Here is a 21,965-nt window from a genome sequence, read left to right on the forward strand (position 1 = left end):
GTTTATGAATAGAAAGCACCAAATTTCACTGCTAAAACAAGGAAGGAAACTTAAAGGATAAAATGTTTACATCAACAAGCACCTCACAAAGCACAATGCAGACTTTGCCATGAAAGCACGCTATCCAAAAAAATAGAAAAAAAAACAGGCCAATGATGTGGTTTTGAGAAGCATCGAAGAGCTGGACAAATATCATTGAGCACAATGAGCTGGACCATGAGGTAACACAACATTATTCGCACAACCATGACACACTCAAAAAGAACTCATTCATTTACATCTGAAGACAGAAGCAATCTGTCTGAATAGATTAATGGGCTGCAAACGTTTCAATATACCAATTACAGGATATCGAGCACAAAATAGACCCGGACAATAATTCCACAAACAACAATTGCAGATGAACAGTATATTCAAATGAATATAGATGGCAATAATACACATTAATAGCAGAAGTATGTATGCAAACTTCACAAACATCATAGACTATTTGCAACAATTTACTCAACCATTCAATGTTATCGCCATATCAGAAACATTGATCAACATGGACAAAGGGATGGACTTTGAGCTGGATGGATGTGAATTATTGATCAACAAAATAAAAGTGGAGGAGTAGTAGCAACATATTTGTATATTCAGGGTGTTGGACAGTATGATAACTGTTATTACCAATACACTTGAGTGCATAACAGTTGAAATTTATAAGGAATAAAAACATAATATATTTATATATCGGACACCAGGCTCACATATAGAACTGTTTATGGGCTGGATGGAAGAAATTATCACAAAAAACAAAAACAAAAAGTAAAGTTATTCTGTGGAGACTATATTGATCTACTTAACCCAAATAATCACATAATAATAATAATAATAATAATGACAAATTAATTTATCAATATAATATACAGTATGAACTTATTTTCAAAAATCACTTCCCACTGTGCTACTCTGATTGACAATATTTTCACCAACAAGATTGAAAACAAAACGATAAGCGGACTGCTAATTAGTGACATAAGCGACCATTTACCAGTTTTTGTAAGATATGATTATAATTATAGATCTACCATATCAGAAAACTGAATACAGGAGGATGAGAACAGAAGAATCAATAACTGCATTTCAAAATGAATTAATGGTACAAAACGTGAATATAATTTACAATGACATATAAATGGCATATAATGGCATATAAATTAATTATATATATTAAGATATTCAAAGAATTATATGATAAACACTGCCCTGTAAAAGAAGTTAACAGGATACAAAACTATACACATCTTTCTAAAAAAGTATAAAAACAAATGATCAAATATTATAAGTGTAGTAGGAAAGATTGTTATAATAAATTGTTAGATGATAAAAATAATGTCAAAGAAATATGGAAACTACTAAATAATATTATGAGAAATTACTCTAAACATATTGGTTACACAAAATATTTTATTGTTGACAACAAAGAAAATCATAATATGAAAGATGTGGTGCATAACTTTAATAATTTATTTTTTTTTATTTTTATTTTTTTTTTTGGAGTACTGGACCTGACTTAGCAAGGAAAATCGCTGAGCAGATGACTTCTGAACGGAGGAATGAGAACTGCATAGACTGAAACGTAAGTTCAAATTTTCTCAGAGGTGCATGAGAGTAAAATTGTAGACACTGTTATGAAATGTAAAAACAAAAAACACTGTGAAGATATGATTATTGTGAAACAGGTTATTCATGAGATCTCAAAGCCACTCACATACATCTGTATTAATCATTCCAAACCGGCCCATTTCCTGACAATATGAAAATAGCTAAGGTCATTCCATTATACAAATCCAGAGAAAAACATCACTTCACTAATTACTGACCTGTTTCATTTGTCCCACAATTCTCTAAAATACTTGAAAAACTCTTCCGTAGCTTATTGGACAAATTCATCAATAAGCACAAACTTCTCTCAGAATGTCAGGATTGATTTAGAAAAAAAGAAGATCTACATCACAGCATTATTAGATTCAGTAAAAGACATCACTAACTTCATAGAACAAAAACAGTTTGCAGCAGGAATATTTATTGATCTAAATAAAGCTTTATACCATTACATATTACTCAAAAAACTGGAAGGGTATGGCATCAGGTGTAACGTTTTGGAATGGGTGAGGAGCAACTTATCTCACAGAGGGCAGTCTGTTAAGATGGAAAGTCATCTCTCATTATATTTAGACATTGTTTGTGGTGTCCCCCAGAGGTCAGTATTGAGCCCTAAATTGTTTATCTTATACATTAAAGACGTGCCATATATCCAAAGTGTTGAAGCCTGTATTGTTTGCTGATAATACAAGCATCTTTTGCTCTGGCAATGATTTGCAGAAATTAAAAACATAGTTTGATTAGAATAATTTAACATCAAACTTAAGCAAAACAATGCAAAAATGATGCTCTTTGGAAACTGGAGAGAAAGTAAACAGGTATATGTTCAAATAGATGGTAATAATATTGAAAGAGTAAATGAAACAAAATTTCTTGGTGTTATAATGGATGATGAAATAAACTCGAAATCACACATCACACATCAACACACATCAAACAAGTATCAAGAAGTATTGCAGTACTAGATAAAGCAAGGCAGGTTTTAATTCACAAATCACTCCGCATTCTGTACTGTTCATCATTTATTAATTCATTAATTTGTGTCGTTTGTCTCTTCCTCATTAACCTTCAGGTATATTTTTCTTTTTCTTTGATTGTACTGGTGTATACATACTTAAAGATCTTTAAGACAAAAAAAAGTAGTATAGAGGAATTACATATGAGAGTTTATATATTGTATTCAGATAAATATTTTTCTAATAATATGTATATTGGTATTAGAAATAAGTGCTAGAAATCCGTACAGTGCCTTGGAGCAAGCCTTAGACAATTGAATATTGTACAGGGTATATAAATAGGGAAGCTGAATAATTAACCATCAGTGAATAGGAGAAGGGGTGGGGTTATACAAGTTTGCACTTCTTCCCACTCCTTTTTGGATATGTAAATCAAATCATAAATGTTGAGCTTTTTTTTCTATTATTTTCTTTTGTATATTCAATTCTTTTGTCTGCTTGTAAATGCATAACTTTTTCTTTTTCCTGTTATGTTATGTTTACATGTTCGAAATAAAATATTCATTCATTTTTGTTATTTATGGACGACATACTATACTATGTTGTTTTTTGTGATTTTTGGACAACATATTAAATTATGAGGTTTGTTTTATGATTTTTGGAGGACATATTATACAATGAAATTTAATGATTTTTGGAGGACATACTATACTATGCTGTTTTTAGTGATTTATGGGCGACATATTATACTATGAAATTGTGTTATGGTTTTTGGATGAATTATTATACTATGCTGTTTAATAATTTTTGGATGACATACTATACTGTGTTACTATATAACATACTATGCAATGTTATTTTTGCCGTAAATACTATGCCGTTTTTTTTTGTTTGTTTTTTGGACAACATGCTATACTATGTTGTTTTTTTTATGATTTTTTTGATTACGTACCATACAATGTCTTTTTCTATGATTTTTGGATGTCATACTATACCATGCCCTATACCATGTCCCCCCCCCCCCACACACACACACACACACACAACCCAATGAATGAATACTATACTATGACGTTTTGCGTTTTGGGTGATTTTTGGTAGACAACACTATAATATGTTGTTGTTTTGGGTATTTTGGGGGGTGTATCTATGGGGCATGGTCTCTGATGTCACTCTAATATCCAGCGTTTTTGTGGTTCCACCATAGTCTTTGTTATTAATGGGAAACACTACCATACTATAGTGTGGTGAAAAAACGTCAAAATATGACATATCCAAAATAAAGCTGAAAACCACATAGTATAGCATGGCGAGAAAAGTCATAGTAAAGAATGTCAAAAAAATGTCCAAAAACATCATAATATGACGGCTAAAAACCAAATAAAATAGCATGCCAAAGCATGTCATAGCAAAGAATGTTGCAAAAACAGCCCCATACACCATAGTATAGCATGTCAAAAACTCAAAAGTTTACAAATATGACATGTCCCAAAAACAGCTGAAAACCGCATAAAATAGCATGCCAAGACACATCATTGCATAGGATGTTGCAAAATCGGCCAAAAAAACCAAAATATAGCATGTTGAAAAAACTACCAAAAATGGCATACTATTATATGGCAACAAAATATCCAAACATGACATGTACAAATACCAGCTGGAAACCACATAAAATAGCATGCCGAGACACGTCATAGCATAGGATGTTGAAAAAACGGCCAAAAACACCAAAATATAGCATGTTGAAAAAATGAGCGACAAAGCAAGGCTATAGTATGGCAAAAATGTCAAAATATGACATGGTCCAAAAACAGCTGAGAACACCTTAAAACAGCATAAAAGAGCCTGCTGAGACACGCTGTAGAATAGTTTGTTTTAAAAACGTCCAAAAAAACTCATAAAAAAGCATGTTGAAAAAATGAGCGAAAAAGCAACGCTATAGTACGGCAAAAATGTAAAAATGTCCCAAAAACAGCTGAAAACACCTCAAAACAGCATAAAAGACACGCCATACCATAGTTTTTTTTTTTTGTTTTTTTTTAAATAGCCCAAAACACCAAAATATAGCATGTTGACAAAATGAGCGAAAAAGCAAGGCTATAGGATGTCAAAAATGTCAAAATAAGACATTTACCAAAACCACCTGAAAACACGTCAAAACAGCATAAAAGAGCGTATTAAGACATGCCTTGGCACACCTTGTTTAAAAAATGTCCAAAAACTCCAAAATATAGCAAGTTGAAAAAATGAGCAACAAAGCATGGTTATAGTATGTCAAAAATGTCAAAATGTGACATATCCCGAAAACAGCTGAAAACACCTCAAAACAGCATGAAAGAGACTGTTGAGACACGCCATAGCATAGTTTTTTTTTTTTAAAAATAGCCCAAAACACCAAAATATAGCATGTTGACAAAATGCGCGAAAAAGCAAGGCTATAGTATGGCAAAAATGTCAAAATGAGACATGTACCAAAACCAGCTGAAAACACGTCAAAACAGCATAAAAGAGCGTATTGGCATACCTTGTTTTAAAAACGTCCAAAAACTCCAAAATATAGCATGTTGAAAAAATGAGCAACAAAGCATGGCTATAGAATGTCAAAAATGTCAAAATATGACATGTCCCAAAAACAACTGGAAACACCTCAAAACAGCATAAAAAAGCCTGCTGAGACACGCCATAGCATACCTTGTTTTAAAAACGTCCAAAAACTCCAAAATATAGCATGTTGAAAAAATGAGCGAACAAGCAAGGCTATAGTATGGCAAAAAATGTCAAAATATGACATGTCCCAAAAACAGCTGAAAACACCTCAAAACAGCATAAAAGAGACTGTTGAGACACGCCATAGCATAGTTTTTTTTTTAAAAAAAAAAATAGCCCAAAACACCAAAATATAGCATGTTGACAAAATGAGCAAAAAAGCATAGCATGTCAAAAATGTCAAAATATGACATGTCCCAAAAACAACTGAAAACACCTCAGAACACAATAAAAGAGCCTATTAAGACATGCCTTAGCATAGTTTGTTTTAAAAATGGCCAAAAAACACCAAAATGTGGCATGTTGAAAAAATGAGCGAAAAGCAAGGCTATAGTATGGCAAAAATGTCAAAATATGAGATGTCCCAAAAATATATGAAAACACCTCAAAACAGGATAAAAGAGCCTCCTGAGACACGCTGTAGCATAGTTTGTTTTAAAACAGGCCAAAAAAACCCAAAATATAGCATGTTGAAAAAATGAGCGAAAAGTCAAGGCTATAGTATGGCAAAAATGTCAAAATATGACATGTTCCAAAAACAGCTGAAAACACCTCAAAACAGCATAAAAGAGCCTTCTGAGACACGCCATAGCATAGTTTGTCTTAAAAACGGCCAAAAACATCCTATAAAACCATGTTGAAAAAATGAGCGAAAAAGCAAGGCTATAGTATGTCAAAAATGTCAAAATATGACATGTCCCAAAAACAGCTGAAAACAGCTGAAAACACCTCAAAACAGCATAATAAAACACCCTATTAAGACATGCTTTGACATAGTTTGTTTCAAAAACGGCCAAAAAAAACGTAAAAAAGCACGTTGAAAAAATGAGCGAAAAGTCAAGTCTATAGTATGGCAAAAATGTCAAAATATGTCATGTTCCAAAAACAGCTGAAAACACCTCAAAACAGGATAATAAAACACCCTATTAAGACATGCTTTGACATAGTTTGTTTCAAAAACGGCCAAAAACACCATAAAAAAGCATGTTGAAAAAATGAGCGAAAAGCAAGGCTATAGTATGTCAAAAATGTCAAAATATGAGATGTCCCAAAAACATATGAAAACACCTCAAAACAGCATAAAAGAGCCTCCCGAGACATGCCGTAGCATAGTTTGTTTTTAAAAAGGCCAAAAAAAACAAAATATAGCATGTTGAAAAAATGAGCAAAAAAGCAAGGCTATAGTATGTCAAAAATGTCAAAATATGACATGTCCCAAAAACAGCTGAAAACACCTCAAAACAGCATAATAAAACACCCTATTAAGACATGCTTTGACATAGTTTGTTTCAAAAACGGCCAAAAACACCATAAAAAAGCATGTTGAAAAAATGAGTGAAAAGTCAAGGCTATAGTATGGCAAAAATGTCAAAATATGACATGTTCCAAAAACAGCTGAAAACACCTCAAAACAGCATAAAAAAGCCTGCTGAGACATGCCATAGCATAGTTTGTTTTAAAAATGACCAAAAGCATCATATAAAACCATGTTGAAAAAATGAGCGAAAAAGCAAGGCTATAGTATGTCAAAAATGTCAAAATATGACATGTCCCAAAAACAGCTGAAAACACCTCAAAACAGCATAATAAAACACCCTATTAAGACATGCTTTGACATAGTTTGTTTCAAAAACGGCCAAAAAAACCATAAAAAAGCACGTTGAAAAAATGAGCGAAAAGTCAAGGCTATAGCATGTCAAAAATGTCAAAATATGACATGTCCCAAAAACAGCTGAAAACACCTCAAAACAGCATAAAAGAGACTGTTGAGACACGCCATAGCATAGTTTGTTTTTTTTTTTTTTAAAAATAGCCCAAAACACAAACATATAGCATGTTGACAAAATGAGCGAAAAAGCAAGGCTATAGTATGGCAAAAATGTCAAAATATGTCATGTTCCAAAAACAGCTGAAAACACCTCAAAACAGGATAATAAAACACCCTATTAAGACATGCTTTGACATAGTTTGTTTCAAAAACGGCCAAAAACACCATAAAAAAGCATGTTGAAAAAATGAGCGAAAAGCAAGGCTATAGTATGTCAAAAATGTCAAAATATGAGATGTCCCAAAAATATATGAAAACACCTCAAAACAGGATAAAAGAGCCTCCCGAGACATGCCGTAGCATAGTTTGTTTTTAAAAAGGCCAAAAAAAACAAAATATAGCATGTTGAAAAAATGAGCAAAAAAGCAAGGCTATAGTATGTCAAAAATGTCAAAATATGACATGTCCCAAAAACAGCTGAAAACACCTCAAAACAGCATAATAAAAGACCCTATTAAGACATGCTTTGACATAGTTTGTTTCAAAAACGGCTAAAAACACCATAAAAAAGCATGTTGAAAAAATGAGTGAAAAGTCAAGGCTATAGTATGGCAAAAATGTCAAAATATGACATGTCCCAAAAACAGCTGAAAACACCTCAAAACAGCATAAAAGAGACTGTTGAGACACGCCATAGCATAGTTTGTTTTTTTTTTTTTAAAAAATAGCCCAAAACACAAACATATAGCATGTTGACAAAATGAGCGAAAAAGCAAGGCTATAGTATGGCAAAAATGTCAAAATATGACATGTCCCAAAAACAGCTGAAAACACCCGAAAACAGCATAAAAGAGCCTGCTGAGACACGCCATAGCATAGTTTGTTTTAAAAACGGCCAAAAACACCAAAATATAGCATGTTGAAAAAATGAGTGTAAAATCAAGGCTATAGTATGGCAAAAATGTCAAAATATGACATGTCCCAAAAACAGCTGAAAACACCTCAAAACAGCATAAAAGAGACTGTTGAGACACGCCATAGCATAGTTTGTTTTAAAAATGGCCAAAAACACCAAAATGTAGCATTTTGAAAAAATGAGCGAAAAGCAAGGCTATAGTATGGCAAAAATGTCAAAATATGAGATGTCCCAAAAATATATGAAAACACCTCAAAACAGGATAAAAGAGCCTCCTGAGACACGCTGTAGCATAGTTTGTTTTAAAAACGGCCAAAACCCCCAAAATATAGCATGTTGAAAAAATGAGTGTAAAATCAAGGCTATAGTATTGTAGCGATCCTGGGGTCGCTGTTATGCTGCTCTATTCTGCATGCCGCAAGGCATGCTGGGTTATTGTTCTGGGGTTATGTTATGGGCTTATTTGAGTTAATCTGTTCTATGTTGTTAATGTAATTTACTAGTTTTGTTCCGTTCTGCCTGTCTTGTTCATTATTAGTTATATGTGTGGGGGAACCGTGAGTGGGGCGGGTTTTGGCCGCCATGGCCTCAGGTCCCCAGCCTGCGGGGTGTTGTTGAAGATTTCCTGCTTGTGAGCCTTTTCGAAATAAAAGCCCTCGCAGATGAGAGAAGTTCACTGTCTTCAGTCCTGTTTAAAGTCACTGCTCACCACAGTATGTCAAAAATGTCAAAATTTGACATGTTCCAAAAATATATGAAAACACCTCAAAAAAAGATAAAAGAGCCTCCTGAGACACGCCATAGCATCGTTTGTTTTAAAAACGGCCAAAAACATCATATAAAACCATGTTGGCCAAAAATGTCAAAATATGACATGTCCCAAAAACAGCTGAAAACACCTCAAAACAGCATAAAAGAGCCCATTAAGACATGCTTTGACACAGTTTGTTTCAAACACGGCCAAAAACACCATAAAAAAGCATGTTGAAAAAATGAGCGAAAAAGCAAGGCTATAGTATGGCAAAAATGTCAAAATATGACATGTTCCAAAAACAGCTGAAAACACCCGAAAACAGCATCAAAGAGCCTGCTGAGACACGCCATAGCATAGTTTGTTTTAAAAACGGCCAAAAACACCATATAAAACCATGTTGAAAAAATGAGCCAAAAGGAAGGCTATAGTATGTCAAAAAATGTCAAAATATGAGATGTCCCAAAAACAGCTGAAAATACCTTAAAACAGCACAAAAGAGACTGTTGAGACATGCCATAGCATAGTTTTTTTTTTAAATAGCCCAAAACACCAAAATACAGCATGTTGAAAAAATGGGCGAACAAGCAATGCTATAGTATGTCAAAAATGTCAAAATATGAGATGTCCCTAAAACAGCTGAAAACACCTCAAAACAGCATAAAAGGGACCGCTGATAAACGCTATATCATAGTGTGTTTTAAAAACGGCCAAAAACACCAAGAAAAAGCATGTTGAAAAAATGAGCGAAAAGGCAAGGCTATAGTATGTCAAAAATGTCAAAATATGACATGTCCCAAAAATATATGAAAACACCTCAAAACAGCATAAAAAAAACAACTGAAAATGCCATACAATGGTATGGCAAAATATGCATGTTGACAAACAGACAAAAAAAGCCTTATTAAAGTATGGCGAAAATAGTCAAAATATGACATGTCCCCAAAATAGTTGAAAACCACATAAAAGAGCATGCCAAGACTAGTCAAGGTATACAATGTTACAAAAACGGCCCAAAACACCATGTTGAAAAAACAACCGAAGATGCCATACTACAGTATGGTGAAAAATGTCAAAATATGACATGTCCAAATAATAGCTTAAAACCACATAAAATAGAATGCCAAGACACATCATAGAAAAGAATGTTGCAAAATCGGCCCAAAACACCATAATATAGCATGTTAAAATAAAGACCGAACATGTCATACTATAGTATGGCGAAAAATGGCAAAATATGACATGTCCAAAAAACAGCTGAAAACCACTTAAATAGCATGCTGAGACACATCATGGCATGGAATGTTGCAAAATTACCCAGAACTCCATGATATTGCATGTCAAAAAAAACAACTGAAAATGTGAAATCATAGTACAGCGAAAAATGTCAAAAAAGTGACATGTCCCAAAACCCACATAAAACAGCATGCCGAGACAAGTCATGGCATAGAACTTTGCAAAGTAACCCAACGAAAATGCCATACAGTAGTATGGCAAAATATGACACAATATGACATGTCCCAAAACAGTTTAAAACCACTTAAAATAACATGCAGAGAGACGTCATGGCATAGCATGTTGCAAAAAAAGACCCAAAACACCATAATATAGTATGTTGGAAAAACAACCAAAAATGCCATAATATATCACGGCAAAAAATTTTAAAATTTGACATGTGCAAAAAAACAGCTGAAAAACACATAAAGTAGCATGCTGAGACACATCATAGTATGTAAAAAAAAAAACAAAAAAAAAAACTGCCAAAAACACCATAATATAGCATGTTGATAAAAAACCGAAAACATCATACTATACTATGGCGAAAAATGTCAAAATATAAAAAACAAGCCAAGCAGCAAACTGAAAGTTTCCTTTTTTTCCGGCCACCTGTTCCTTTTTTGTCTTGTTTTTGTCTTTTAGACACTCACCACATTCTCTGAAGGATGAAAAGGCGAACACCCAGGAATGGTAGAAAAAAGGTTAAAACTGCTCAAGGCAGGCTTTATTCAAAGATAAAAATGTCAAAAGCATAAATCAAAAGCTACAGTTACCTCACTCCCTTTTATGGGAGTTACATATACCGTCTAACACAGAGTCTAAGCAAGATAAGGCAATAGCATAGACTGTTGATAAAAATGTACAAAAACATCATAATATAGCATGTCCAAAAAATGACCGAAAACCACATAAAACAGCATGTCGAGACAGGTCATAGTATAGAATGTTGAAATAAATTTCCAAAAACATCATAATATAGCATGTTGAAAAAAGATCCAAAACGCCATACTCAGTTTTTTCCACAGCAAGCAGAGTTCTTTCATCTCCTTGATATGTTTACACCTGAACAGATCGATAGATAAGAGGAGGTATTTGCAGATTTTTGTAAGTAAAAGACTTTTTGGCCTAGCAGAATGAACGGTTAAGTTTCACTTTTAATATGTCTCTTAATTAACAGTCCAGCTCCACTGAGACTATGGCGAGGAAAATTAGACTTTGGCGGCCCGCCATAGTCTTTTAGTGGGAAACACTAGTATATTATGTCGTCAAAAATCTGACCAAAATGTAATAGTGTAGTATGTCATCAAAAATCTGTCCAGAACTTCATACTGTAGATGTGGTAAAAAATCTGACCAAAATGCATGGGATAGTATGCGCACAAAAATCTGACCAAAACATCATAGTATAGTATGTCGGCAAAAATCTGACAAAAAGGTCATAGTATTGTATGTTGTCCAAAATGTGACAAGAACGTCAGTATAGCATGTCGTCAAAAATCTGACCAAAACGTCATTGTGAATTTCGTCCATCGCCGTTCTGACGACATACTATACTATGACATTTTGGTCAGATTATCGACAATATACTTTACCATGACGTTTTGGTCAGATTTTTGACCAGATACTATACTATGATGTTTTGGTCATAATTTTGACGACATGCTATACTACAACGTTTTTGTGATATTTTGGAAGACATACTGTACTTCACATTTTGGTGAAATTTTTGACCACATACTATACCATGACATTTTTGAGATATTTTTGACAACATACTGTACTATGACGTTTTGGTCAGATTTCTGACCACATATTAATCTATGAAGTTTTGTTCAGATTTATGAAGACATACTAAACTATCACGTTTTGGTCAGATTTTTGACAACATATTACACAATGACATTTTTGTCAGATTTTTGACCATGCACTTTACTATGATGTTTTGGTGAAATTTTTGACCACATATTATACTGTGACGTTTTGGTCAGATTTGTGACAACATAATACACTTTTTTGTCCGATTTTTGACTATTTACTTTATCATGACGTTTTGTGAGACTGTTGACGACATACTATACTATGATGTTTTTGTGATATTTATGAAGACATATTATATTATGACATTTTTGGTCAGATGTTTGAAGACAACAATGACGTTTTAATGAGATTTTTGACAACATCCTATACTATGATGTTTTGGTGAGATTTTGACGACGTACTAAACTATGACATTTTGGTCCGAATTATGACTACATACTCTACTATGAAGTTTATGTCAGATTTTTGAAAACATTCAATACTATGATGTTTTGGTCAGATTTTTGACCTCACACTATACAATGACGTTTAAGTCAGACTTTTGACCACATTCTATACTATGACGTTTTGGTGAAATTTCTGACGAAAAACTATACTATGACTTTTTGGTAGACATGGTTTGAAGACATACAATACTATCATGTTTTTGTGAGTTTCTGTTATACTGTCATTTTTTATCATTTTTGGACAACATACTATACTATGTCCTTTTTTATGATTTTTGGACAACATACTATTCTGTCGCTTTTTTTGTCATTGCTGGTCGACATACTATCTTGTTTTTTGTGATTTTCAGATGACATACTATACTATGACTTTACACCATTCTGAATGAAACACTACAGTGCAATGTGTTTATGGCATTTTGGACGAAATATGAAATGTATATGAATTTTTCTGCCATTATCAAGGACATATTATATTACAACATATTTATGCCATGTAGGACCACATTCTATACTTTGACATTTTCATGCCGTTTGGACAACATAATAAAAGATAGCGTTTTTCTGCCGTTTTGGATGACAAACTATAATATGACCCTTTTTAATGACAATTTGGACATCATTTTATACTTAGGTTCCTTTATGCCATTTTGGACGACATCAACATGGTAGCAGAGGATGGAGGTGGTTAATTCGGCTCCACTCTAATGCAGTTAGTAATACTTATCCTGCTGCTACGCATTATTTTTAATACTGTTTTCAAAAGTGCTTTTCAACTGATTAACAATGACGCAAAGAAACGGCCCACTAAGGGAAGGCATTCAAAAATCTGACATGCAGGCAAATGAAAAGTTTACATGCTGCTGCTGTGTTGCTGGCTACTCCTAATACCAATATGTCATGGACTTGATGTAGAAACATACTTAAATCAAACTCTATACAATGGGATGACAGGACTCTCTTCTGGAAACACAAACAGATTTTTCTCGGATATGGGCAAACTATTGTGTACACAATCAGCATATGACACGGACTACAAAACAGACAATCCAAATCTGACAGATCCTCCCATCAGTATAACAACTGGCACACCTCAAAGATAACATTCTTCCTGATACTACTTGCCGCTGATATTTAACTAAATCTGGGACCACCTGTGATAACACAATCTACAAACAATTACAACATGCTGGGATAAAGGCCTCCTACCGAGCTGGCTGTGGCTCCGGTCCGCAGTGGAGAGCTGGATGGTGCGTCACCTGGCTTGGTTCTGGATGCACTGTGTGTGGGTCTTCGCCTTTGTTGGGGCCCTGAGCCTGCTGGGGCTCTCATACTATTATCATCACATATGAATGGGGTATAATAAAAAAACAAATCAGATAGTCAATCAGAAATACATAGCCTTACAGTTCAGGGAGAACAAATTAAGATAGTAAATGAATTCAGATTTTTGTGTGTAGTTCTAGATTCCAAACTCAAATTTGACAAACATTTGACAAGACAGTGAAAAGGTAAAACATTTCTTCAAACCACTTAGACATTATATACCAATCAGAGCTCCACAACTGTACATGTATGCAATGATTTTTTCATTCATTCATTCATTTTCCGTAACTGCCTGTCCTTGCAAGGGTCGCGGGGAGGCTGATGCCATTCCCAGCTATCATAGGGCGGACGGCAGGGTACACCCTGGACTATCGCAGGACCAACATGTATACACAGACAACCTTTCATGCTCAAAGTCCCACCTAAGGGCAATTTAGAGTCACCAATTAACCTGAGCTGCATGTCTTTGGACTGTGGGAGGAAGCCGGAGACCCCGGAGAGAACCCACGCAGACACGGGGAGAACATGCAAACTCCACACAGAAGGGCCCCTGCCCACAGACCAACCCGGTTTCCAACCAGGTTGGTCCAACCTTTTGCTGTGAGCAACAGTGCTTACCACGACGCCACCGTGCCGCCCTTATTTTTTTCACATATTTCTTATTGTTTTATAGTGTGGAGCCAAGCCCTCCATTTTAACTATGATTAAACCTTAAAAAGCATGAAAACAAACATTAAAAATAATGAATAAACTGCATAAACATCATAATAATGTCAAAATGGCCTAAAAACTTAATACTATACTATATCATCCAAAATAGCATAAAAGAGACATACTAAAGAATGTCTTCGAAATTGGCATTAAAAAAATCGTATACAGTATGGTATGTAAGAACTAAATAAAAAGTCATACTACAGTATGTCATCCAAATGACATAGAAATGTGATACTATTCCATTTCCTACAAAATGGCATAAAAAGAAAGTCATTTTATAGCATGTAGTCCAAAAATGTCACAGTATAGTTTACTGTCCAAAATAGCAGAAAAACAGTCATAGTATAGTACATTTTCCAAAGTTGTGTAAAAATGGTAAAAAAATCAAAATCAAAAAATCATAGCATAGATAGTATAGGTAGGCTTTTACTTGATGGTATGATGACCTAATAAATATACAGACTGAACGTGAACATGGCTTTTCACATGTCTGAGGCAATCACATTCCTCCTTGCAAACTGTACTTAATATACAAAGTGCTTTGACAAACAAGGCAAAGCTGAAGCAAGAAGGGTTTCTTGCCTCTGCTTTGCAACATAACTATAAAAGCCAAACAATACTGCTGAACTAAGGCCAAAGTCAAAATTCAAAGAATTAAACAGGAGATCTGTGGCAAAAGCATATTAAAGGGAAGGTAGGCGTTAATGAGAAATACAGATAAAAACAATTACCAAACAAACCAGTAAGAGTAACTACAATTCAAAGAATATAAGCTGTTAGCATAGAAATAATAGTACTATTAACAGAATTAAACATGCTCAGGCCACAATAAATAAATAAATTAAAAGATGCATTAAAAGACAAACTAAATTAGATAAAAGCAAGGCTATAAAATAGTCACTGAATAAGTCACTGATCAATATCAACATATCGTTGACATTTATCCTTTATCCCTCCCTCATTATAGTTTAGTTTGGTTAATTAGGAATTTCTATTAAATTTCTCTGTCTTTATTCTAACTGTTCTATTCACAAGCAAAAATAAGAGTCCAAGTGGTGCCATTTGATTCAGTAACATCGATGAGTTTTCTTTTTAAAAAAGGTGCCTAAATGAAGCTGCGAGTTTAATTTTACAACTGCATACAAGTTAATGGATTTCTTCATACCCTTTTCATTTAGACAAACCATAGGCAGACAGCGTGCCTCCCAATGAACTACTAATCCCAATATGTATGGAAATTAAGAATGCTGAAAAAAATTACATCAGTACACTCTTATTAGACAAACATAATGGAATCACTTCGCTCTCAAATAAAGCAATCAGACATCTCCTAAATTAAACATCCAATATGAAGGCGGGAGAGGGGGAGACCGAGTGGTGCTTTTTCCACACTGATCCCATCGGTATGCATTACAATGAGGCGGCACGGTTAACGAACAGCACACTTTCAAAAGCAACACAACAACTGTGTGCAGGAGTGTTGATGCATCTGCGAGTGTGCTGATTATCAAAGACAGAGGTCCTTATTAACAAGTGTACAAATATAGGCAGACCGAGAGGGAGAAATATGTGTGTGTGCTGAACCAACCTAATGGCTCATGTAGCAGGCAACTCTGACTGGCCACCCCATAATTACAGACACGGCTCCAGCCTTTCAATCACCTCTTTGTCTCTGCTTTTCCCTTTGGTTCTAAAGAAGAAACACAGAATGAGGAAGGGGGTTCAGATCATTGTGAATCCGTGCTCTCATCTCTCCTCTGCTGTTTAAACATGAGCCTTTCCTCCCCTCCCCACGCCCCCCTTCTCCTCCCCACCTTCTTTTTCAACCACAAAGCCTCAGTTTGATATGCAAGTGTTGGCCCCCTCTCTCGCTCTCTATCACAAACTATTTTGGATTGCGGCGGGGAATCAGCGTCGTTGTCAGCCTGCTGCAATTTCCTCGCCACTTACATTATTCATGTGTGTTTGTGGCTGTGTGTGTGGGAGATAGAAGAGAGAGTGAAAAGGTTGAGGCTGCCGCTGATGAGAATCGCAGAGCCGACAGCAACAACAACAACAATGTCACAAATATCACTTGGTACCAGCTTTGACCTCAGTTTTACAGCAAAAACACATTTAAGCACCAGTGGAACCTGTTTCCAACCCGGGCGGGAATTGAAACTAACAAAATTATTTCCGGTCTCTGTTCAGGGGTAATTGATAGCATCTATCACAGCCGATCCAAATGTGGCAAGCAAAAAAAAGTGCCAACAGAGTCCAGCTACTGGTCGGTGTGGCTTTCCCTCACAGATACAACAGCTGGTAAGACCCCCAGCTGTCTTTTTATTCCACTAGCTGCACATAGGACATCAGCACACCATCAAGTTTTCGGCGAGTAATGTACTTAAAAACAAAAAAAAAACTTCTCTAAAAAGCAATATGGAACAATAATGTCTGACCCTGGAAATAGTAGTTTAACCATACATGCCCAGCTCAAGTTCCTTTCTTTTTTTTTTCTTTTTTATTTTTTTGAAGCTTTCAACCAAAAATACAGTCATCATCAGTGGGTGGAATTTGCTAAGTTATCATGGTGATGGATCTGGTACATCCTAAGCACTTTTAGTGGGCTGTGTGATGTGGTTGAAAGCTCTGCAGAAAGCTAGTAAGTGGACCTTGAGTTGGGATCACAACAATTTTCAAGGTCAAGAGTATTACGGCAAATTAGGGCCATCGTAGATTAAAAACAAAACAAAAATAAAAACAAAAAATACAGAGCTAGGGAAAAAACTTAGAATCTCGAAGATCAAACTCACAAATTTACATGTAAATACCTTGAATACTCTGATATTATAGAGCGAATCACAATGCTTATTTACAACAACTTCCAGGTAGAAAATAATTGTGTTGCATACACTGCCTTAACTAGCCCGCTAAAAAAACGCCCACCAAAACATAAGGTCAATAACAGCTTACGTGTACGCAATATTTAAAATATTTTCACAGCTTTACCTTGCTGTTAGACAGCCTTTTCAAAGTATGAATTGAAGTTGCCAAACGCCACTGACAAAAACATAATTTTACTCAGTATAACACTGAGTAGCTGGTCTACAGCGGCCATGATCAGTTAGTGTGTAAGGTAAAGAGTGAAGAAGAGTGAAAAAGTGAAGCAAATGTTCAAATATAGCGTACAATTACACTGATGTGTGTTTTAGATTGCTAAAATACATTTTACTACAGCCCTGTCCACAGCTGTACTTTGTTAAGCTAGTGTGCTAGTAGATTTGGTATATCGAAGATGAAAGCGAAGCAACAAACTACCTAAAATAAGCACAGCAGCAATGTCACATTTATCACACCACCATGTTTACCTATATATCTTTACATGTTACAGTTACAGCTGAAAATGGAAACAGAAATGCAAAAGTCTGCCAATTTCACATATCTCTGCAATTCAAAACAATCCCAGTTGTCTACCTGGGAGTGATTGTTGTTGTTAGCGTGACATCACAGTGATTCAGTCTATTAAGTCATGAATTTGAAAGAAAAAACACAGAAATTCTCAAAGATAAACAGCCAGAAAGTCAGGTGATGTAGTGTTAAGAACAAAAAGTGGTGGATGAATCCATTAAGCACAGGACTTTACCCCTGGAGACTGGGGTTTGTGTCCTGTTTGAGTCAACACTGGCGTATTATTTTTATACTCAATTGACTTTTTATTTTCAGTTCATAGGATGTATTAAGCGGTTGAATGCGTACCGTGTACATAAACTTAAACCGAACAGCTCAATAGGCCCTTTCGTGTCAATGTCATACGCCAGCTAATGGTCAGGTAATATCCATGGATGATGGCACAATTTTAATTTTGTAACTATTTTTGAACCAAAACAGGACGTCTTGATTGGACGCTCAAACAACATTCAACATCTCTGTGTTTGCTAGGGTTTGCCATTTACCACTAGCATCTGTGGATGACATCACAAAAGCCCAGCCACACCAATAGTCACTTTGCTTGCAGAAGTAAGGTAAATTCATGTGAATTTTTTAATTTCTACTCTGGTGAACTTGAGTCACAAATGTGTGCCTTACAGTGCCAAACTCTGGATGAACAAAGAGCCAAAGAGTCACAAATGGAAGGAGCTCTTGTAGCTTATTAGCTGTTTGGCACCATGCACTTTAACACCTATTTTGAGTGTAAACAGCTCCATGAAAAAGGAATGGTAAGCAACCAAGCTACCTGGGCAATTAAAAAGCTTCATTAGAGGTCCCCCTCCCCCACTTTAATTAAACTCTTCATTGAATGAATTTCTGTACAAAACCGAGAACAGAATGCCACAGCACAGTACAGAAAAACATAAAAAGAATCTCTGTGAGCTATTGTGACTAAGTCATGCTAGCATGTCTCAGCTGGCGAACCTGTTAATGGGTAGCTTACCAGCAAAAGAAACTAGCCCTTCAAGTAGTCGCTGAAGCACCAAGCATCTCTAACCAAATCTTTTGTAAAGCCATGCAGATAAATTCATGAATTTGCTGTGCCAATTTCCTTGACAACAGAGCAATCCACAAATGCAGTTGAAAGCTATGAAAAAAAGCTTGTTGACCACGAGTTGGAACGGTTTAGTCGATGCAAGAAATATTTTTTCTGGGTAGTTCCAGTTAGATCTTCAAAAAAAAAAAAAAAAAAAAATTGGGGGTATATAAAAAGAGCCCATTGCTGTTTTAACCAACACTATTCAAATATGGCACATTCATAAAGTTTGCTTGTTTATCAAGTTCTGATAAAAAAAAACTTCATGACAGATATAAGTCAGATTTGCATTGGCAACTTGCACTTTCCCAACGTGTGTTATGTTTGTAAAAGAAAAACTCTAAAAGTACCTAGATTTAGTAATTTCATCAAATCTTTAGTTTTGTCTCCCTTTTTTCATTAGCAAAGAAGAGCTTAATAGCAATAATCCAGTATGTAATGCACTGTAATTCTGTAAATGCTTGTTTTATGTATTGAGTATTGAATGTCAAGTTTTAACTTTTGACTTCAATTTATTTATCACTTGTGTTACTTAAATGTGTTAAAAGAAAAATTTTGATTTGATGTAAATTTGATTAATGTTACTGAACCTGGGGTCTACCCTGCATGAGAAGAAAACAATAATTGTAAATACTGTATTTGGAAGTAGCAGTGACCGTTCATCTCCAGATGATGAGCAGAAATGATTTATACAAATGAAAGTAATTGATTAGTAGTTGCTTGTGGTGCTCCAGATGCTGATCACAGGCCTTAAAGTCATTTCTGTGTCTGTTTTTCTGCACCAGTGAGAGCTGGGAGAAGGGCAGGGTGGGTGGTAGAACACAGAATAGCCCAAAGCAGCACTCATATAGGTGCTTCCACACTCCACTAACTAAAACAATGCAGCCCCAAGCTTGAACCGGCACACTGCTCTAACACCACAGTTCACAGAGCGATGTATTAAAAAAATAATGGGCATGATCACAGCTGGGCACAGTGCAGAGGAGACAGAGGAACAGTGAGGACTCAGTGCTTTTATCTCTTCTTCTCCTCCATGTCTCTCCCCTCTGGCCTCTGACGGGATGGGGGGGTGGGGGTGGGGTGGGGGTGGGGGGGTTCTTGCAACCCTGTTCCTGCTACTGAGTCGCGCTGGGCTCTGTCGAGCTCTTGGCACTTTTCTTGCGTTTCTTCTTGATCCGGTACACATGGAAGGTTTTGTTCTGGAATGTCCTGGTGAACAGAGCAGTGTAAGCTGCTGTGTCTGTCTTGATGGCCTCACAGAATCGAGGGTGGGAGGCAGGGACAAGGTCTGGGTCATTCTCTCCTGGTCCGTCCATGATCTGATGGCACAGAGAATGAAAACATAATCATCACTAGCAACGAGAGTGACGGAGGGCTAACACTAATGTATGTCCTTAAAAGGGACATGGTAATCAAAACATCATTAACAGGCAGTTAGCTGCTATAAATAAACACCAACACCAACACCAACAGCAGGGTGACCGACAGCCTCTCACAGCCTATCGAATAGAATGTGATAAAAAAAAAAAAGTCTTGAAAAATTAGTGTAGTATGCCATAAAAGTCATTAAAAAGTTAGAATAAAATATGTCATTAAAAAGTCACAGTATATTATGTCATGGAAAAGTCCTTTAAAAACTCATAGAATGGTGTGATATAAAATACATTTTTTTTAAAGTCATGGTACAGTGTGTCATAACGCTCATGTTTCCAGGAAACTGCCAATCCAGCCTGATCAAACTGTGATGCAGAATGTAAAGAAGTTTTTTTTTTTTCAGTAATTGATTGTTACTTATTTAGTTATATATATAATATTTCATATCATGGATCAATACTTGATTTTAATTTTATGATGATTTTAAACCTAGGGCCATTTTCATAATGTTTCTGGTACAAAGAGCTGCCCCTTGTGAGGAAATTTTTAGAACTATGACAGAATTTCCCCTTGCTTTTAAGTCTAGATCCCTTAAGAGAGCTCTGAAGGTAAAAAAAAAAAAAAGGAAGTTGGAAGGAGGACTTTTAAGAGGCATGAAGCCTGATTTGATGACTGCAGCTCAACAGAAATGACGTATTTTACAGAAAAAGGTGTTGCTCAACTCTTTTTCTTAATGTTACGCACCTGGAAAATTTTGTTATGTCACGAACTTCATATTTTGTTGCCCAGTGTGATTGGTTGTTTGTGATTACTACCATCGTCATGTCTACTGAAGCAGGGGTCGGTCAGCAGCAGCTCCTGCAGAGCTAAAAGGGCAGCTGATGGCCAAACTGTCCTCACCAGGCTGACTGATGGCAGATATTTACTGAACCAAATTATTAAGGGGCTTCATGAAGACAAATGAAATCTAAATTGAAAACATTGCACTGCTCTTATTTTTGTAAAGCAACACTCTTTAAAAGTGCCAAGCACTCTATCATCAATCAGGCTAAAGAGTTTCTTTGGCAAAAGAAAAAAATACAAATGGGTAGTAAAAGAGGTAGTAAAAATATTCTCAGAATGCCAGATGACAGTTATAATTTGCTGATTTTCAACAAGCTTTAATTAAAACAATGTGGCTTGTATGTGTAGATGGTAACCTTCCCTTCATTTAAGAAGTGACCTAGATGTCCCTCCTCCCCCAACCAGTTGAAAACCAAAGCAAAAATTAAAGCTGCAGGCAGCTATGAAAGGGCCCTTACACCCCCATGTATGTCGGGGTTCTGGTGAACTCCTGCTAATGTGGTTGTTCACTTCTGTGAAAGTCGGATAATGCACGCAGAGAGTCTGGACCCTATTTTACATGATGTAGTATTTCCAGCACCCACTAGAGGGCACTGGAGGGCACATAAATTCCACGTCATCTTGGTGTACATCATTTGTAGACCAAACCATGAAAATTTTATGTAAATTAAAACATAACTGTCTTGCAAGGCTTACTTCCTTTTGCCAGTAGCTGGCGCAATTACAGATAGTGGATATTGTCATACAGATGTGTTCAGGACGGACCCTCAACCTATGAAGTTTCAGGCAATTTCCTGTTTTATGGTGAAACATCAAAATTCTATACTGCGCCACAGGAAAACTGTAAAAGTTTGCA

At 35.6% G+C, this 21,965-nt stretch overlaps 1 protein-coding gene across 3 annotated transcripts in view; it reads right to left on the reverse strand.

Moving 5' to 3' along the window:
* Positions 1 to 10,773: 10,773 nt before the first annotated feature.
* dpy19l3 (dpy-19 like C-mannosyltransferase 3) overlaps positions 10,774 to 21,965 on the reverse strand; it is an 86,582-nt gene continuing 75,390 nt past the window's right edge. For all 3 annotated transcript variants that reach the window (XM_042484517.2, XM_088081023.1, XM_042484511.2), the window contains one exon: positions 10,774 to 20,211. In XM_042484517.2, the coding sequence (XP_042340451.1) occupies positions 20,008 to 20,211 (204 nt within the window). In that variant the 3' untranslated portion in view covers positions 10,774 to 20,007. The remainder of the gene's footprint in view (positions 20,212 to 21,965) is intronic.

The sequence above is a fragment of the Plectropomus leopardus genome, chromosome 1 (genome assembly GCF_026936395.1).
Source record: "Plectropomus leopardus strain MGB_pleo_1.0 chromosome 1, ASM2693639v1, whole genome shotgun sequence".
In the NCBI taxonomy this organism is placed as follows: Eukaryota; Metazoa; Chordata; class Actinopteri; order Perciformes; family Serranidae; genus Plectropomus; species Plectropomus leopardus.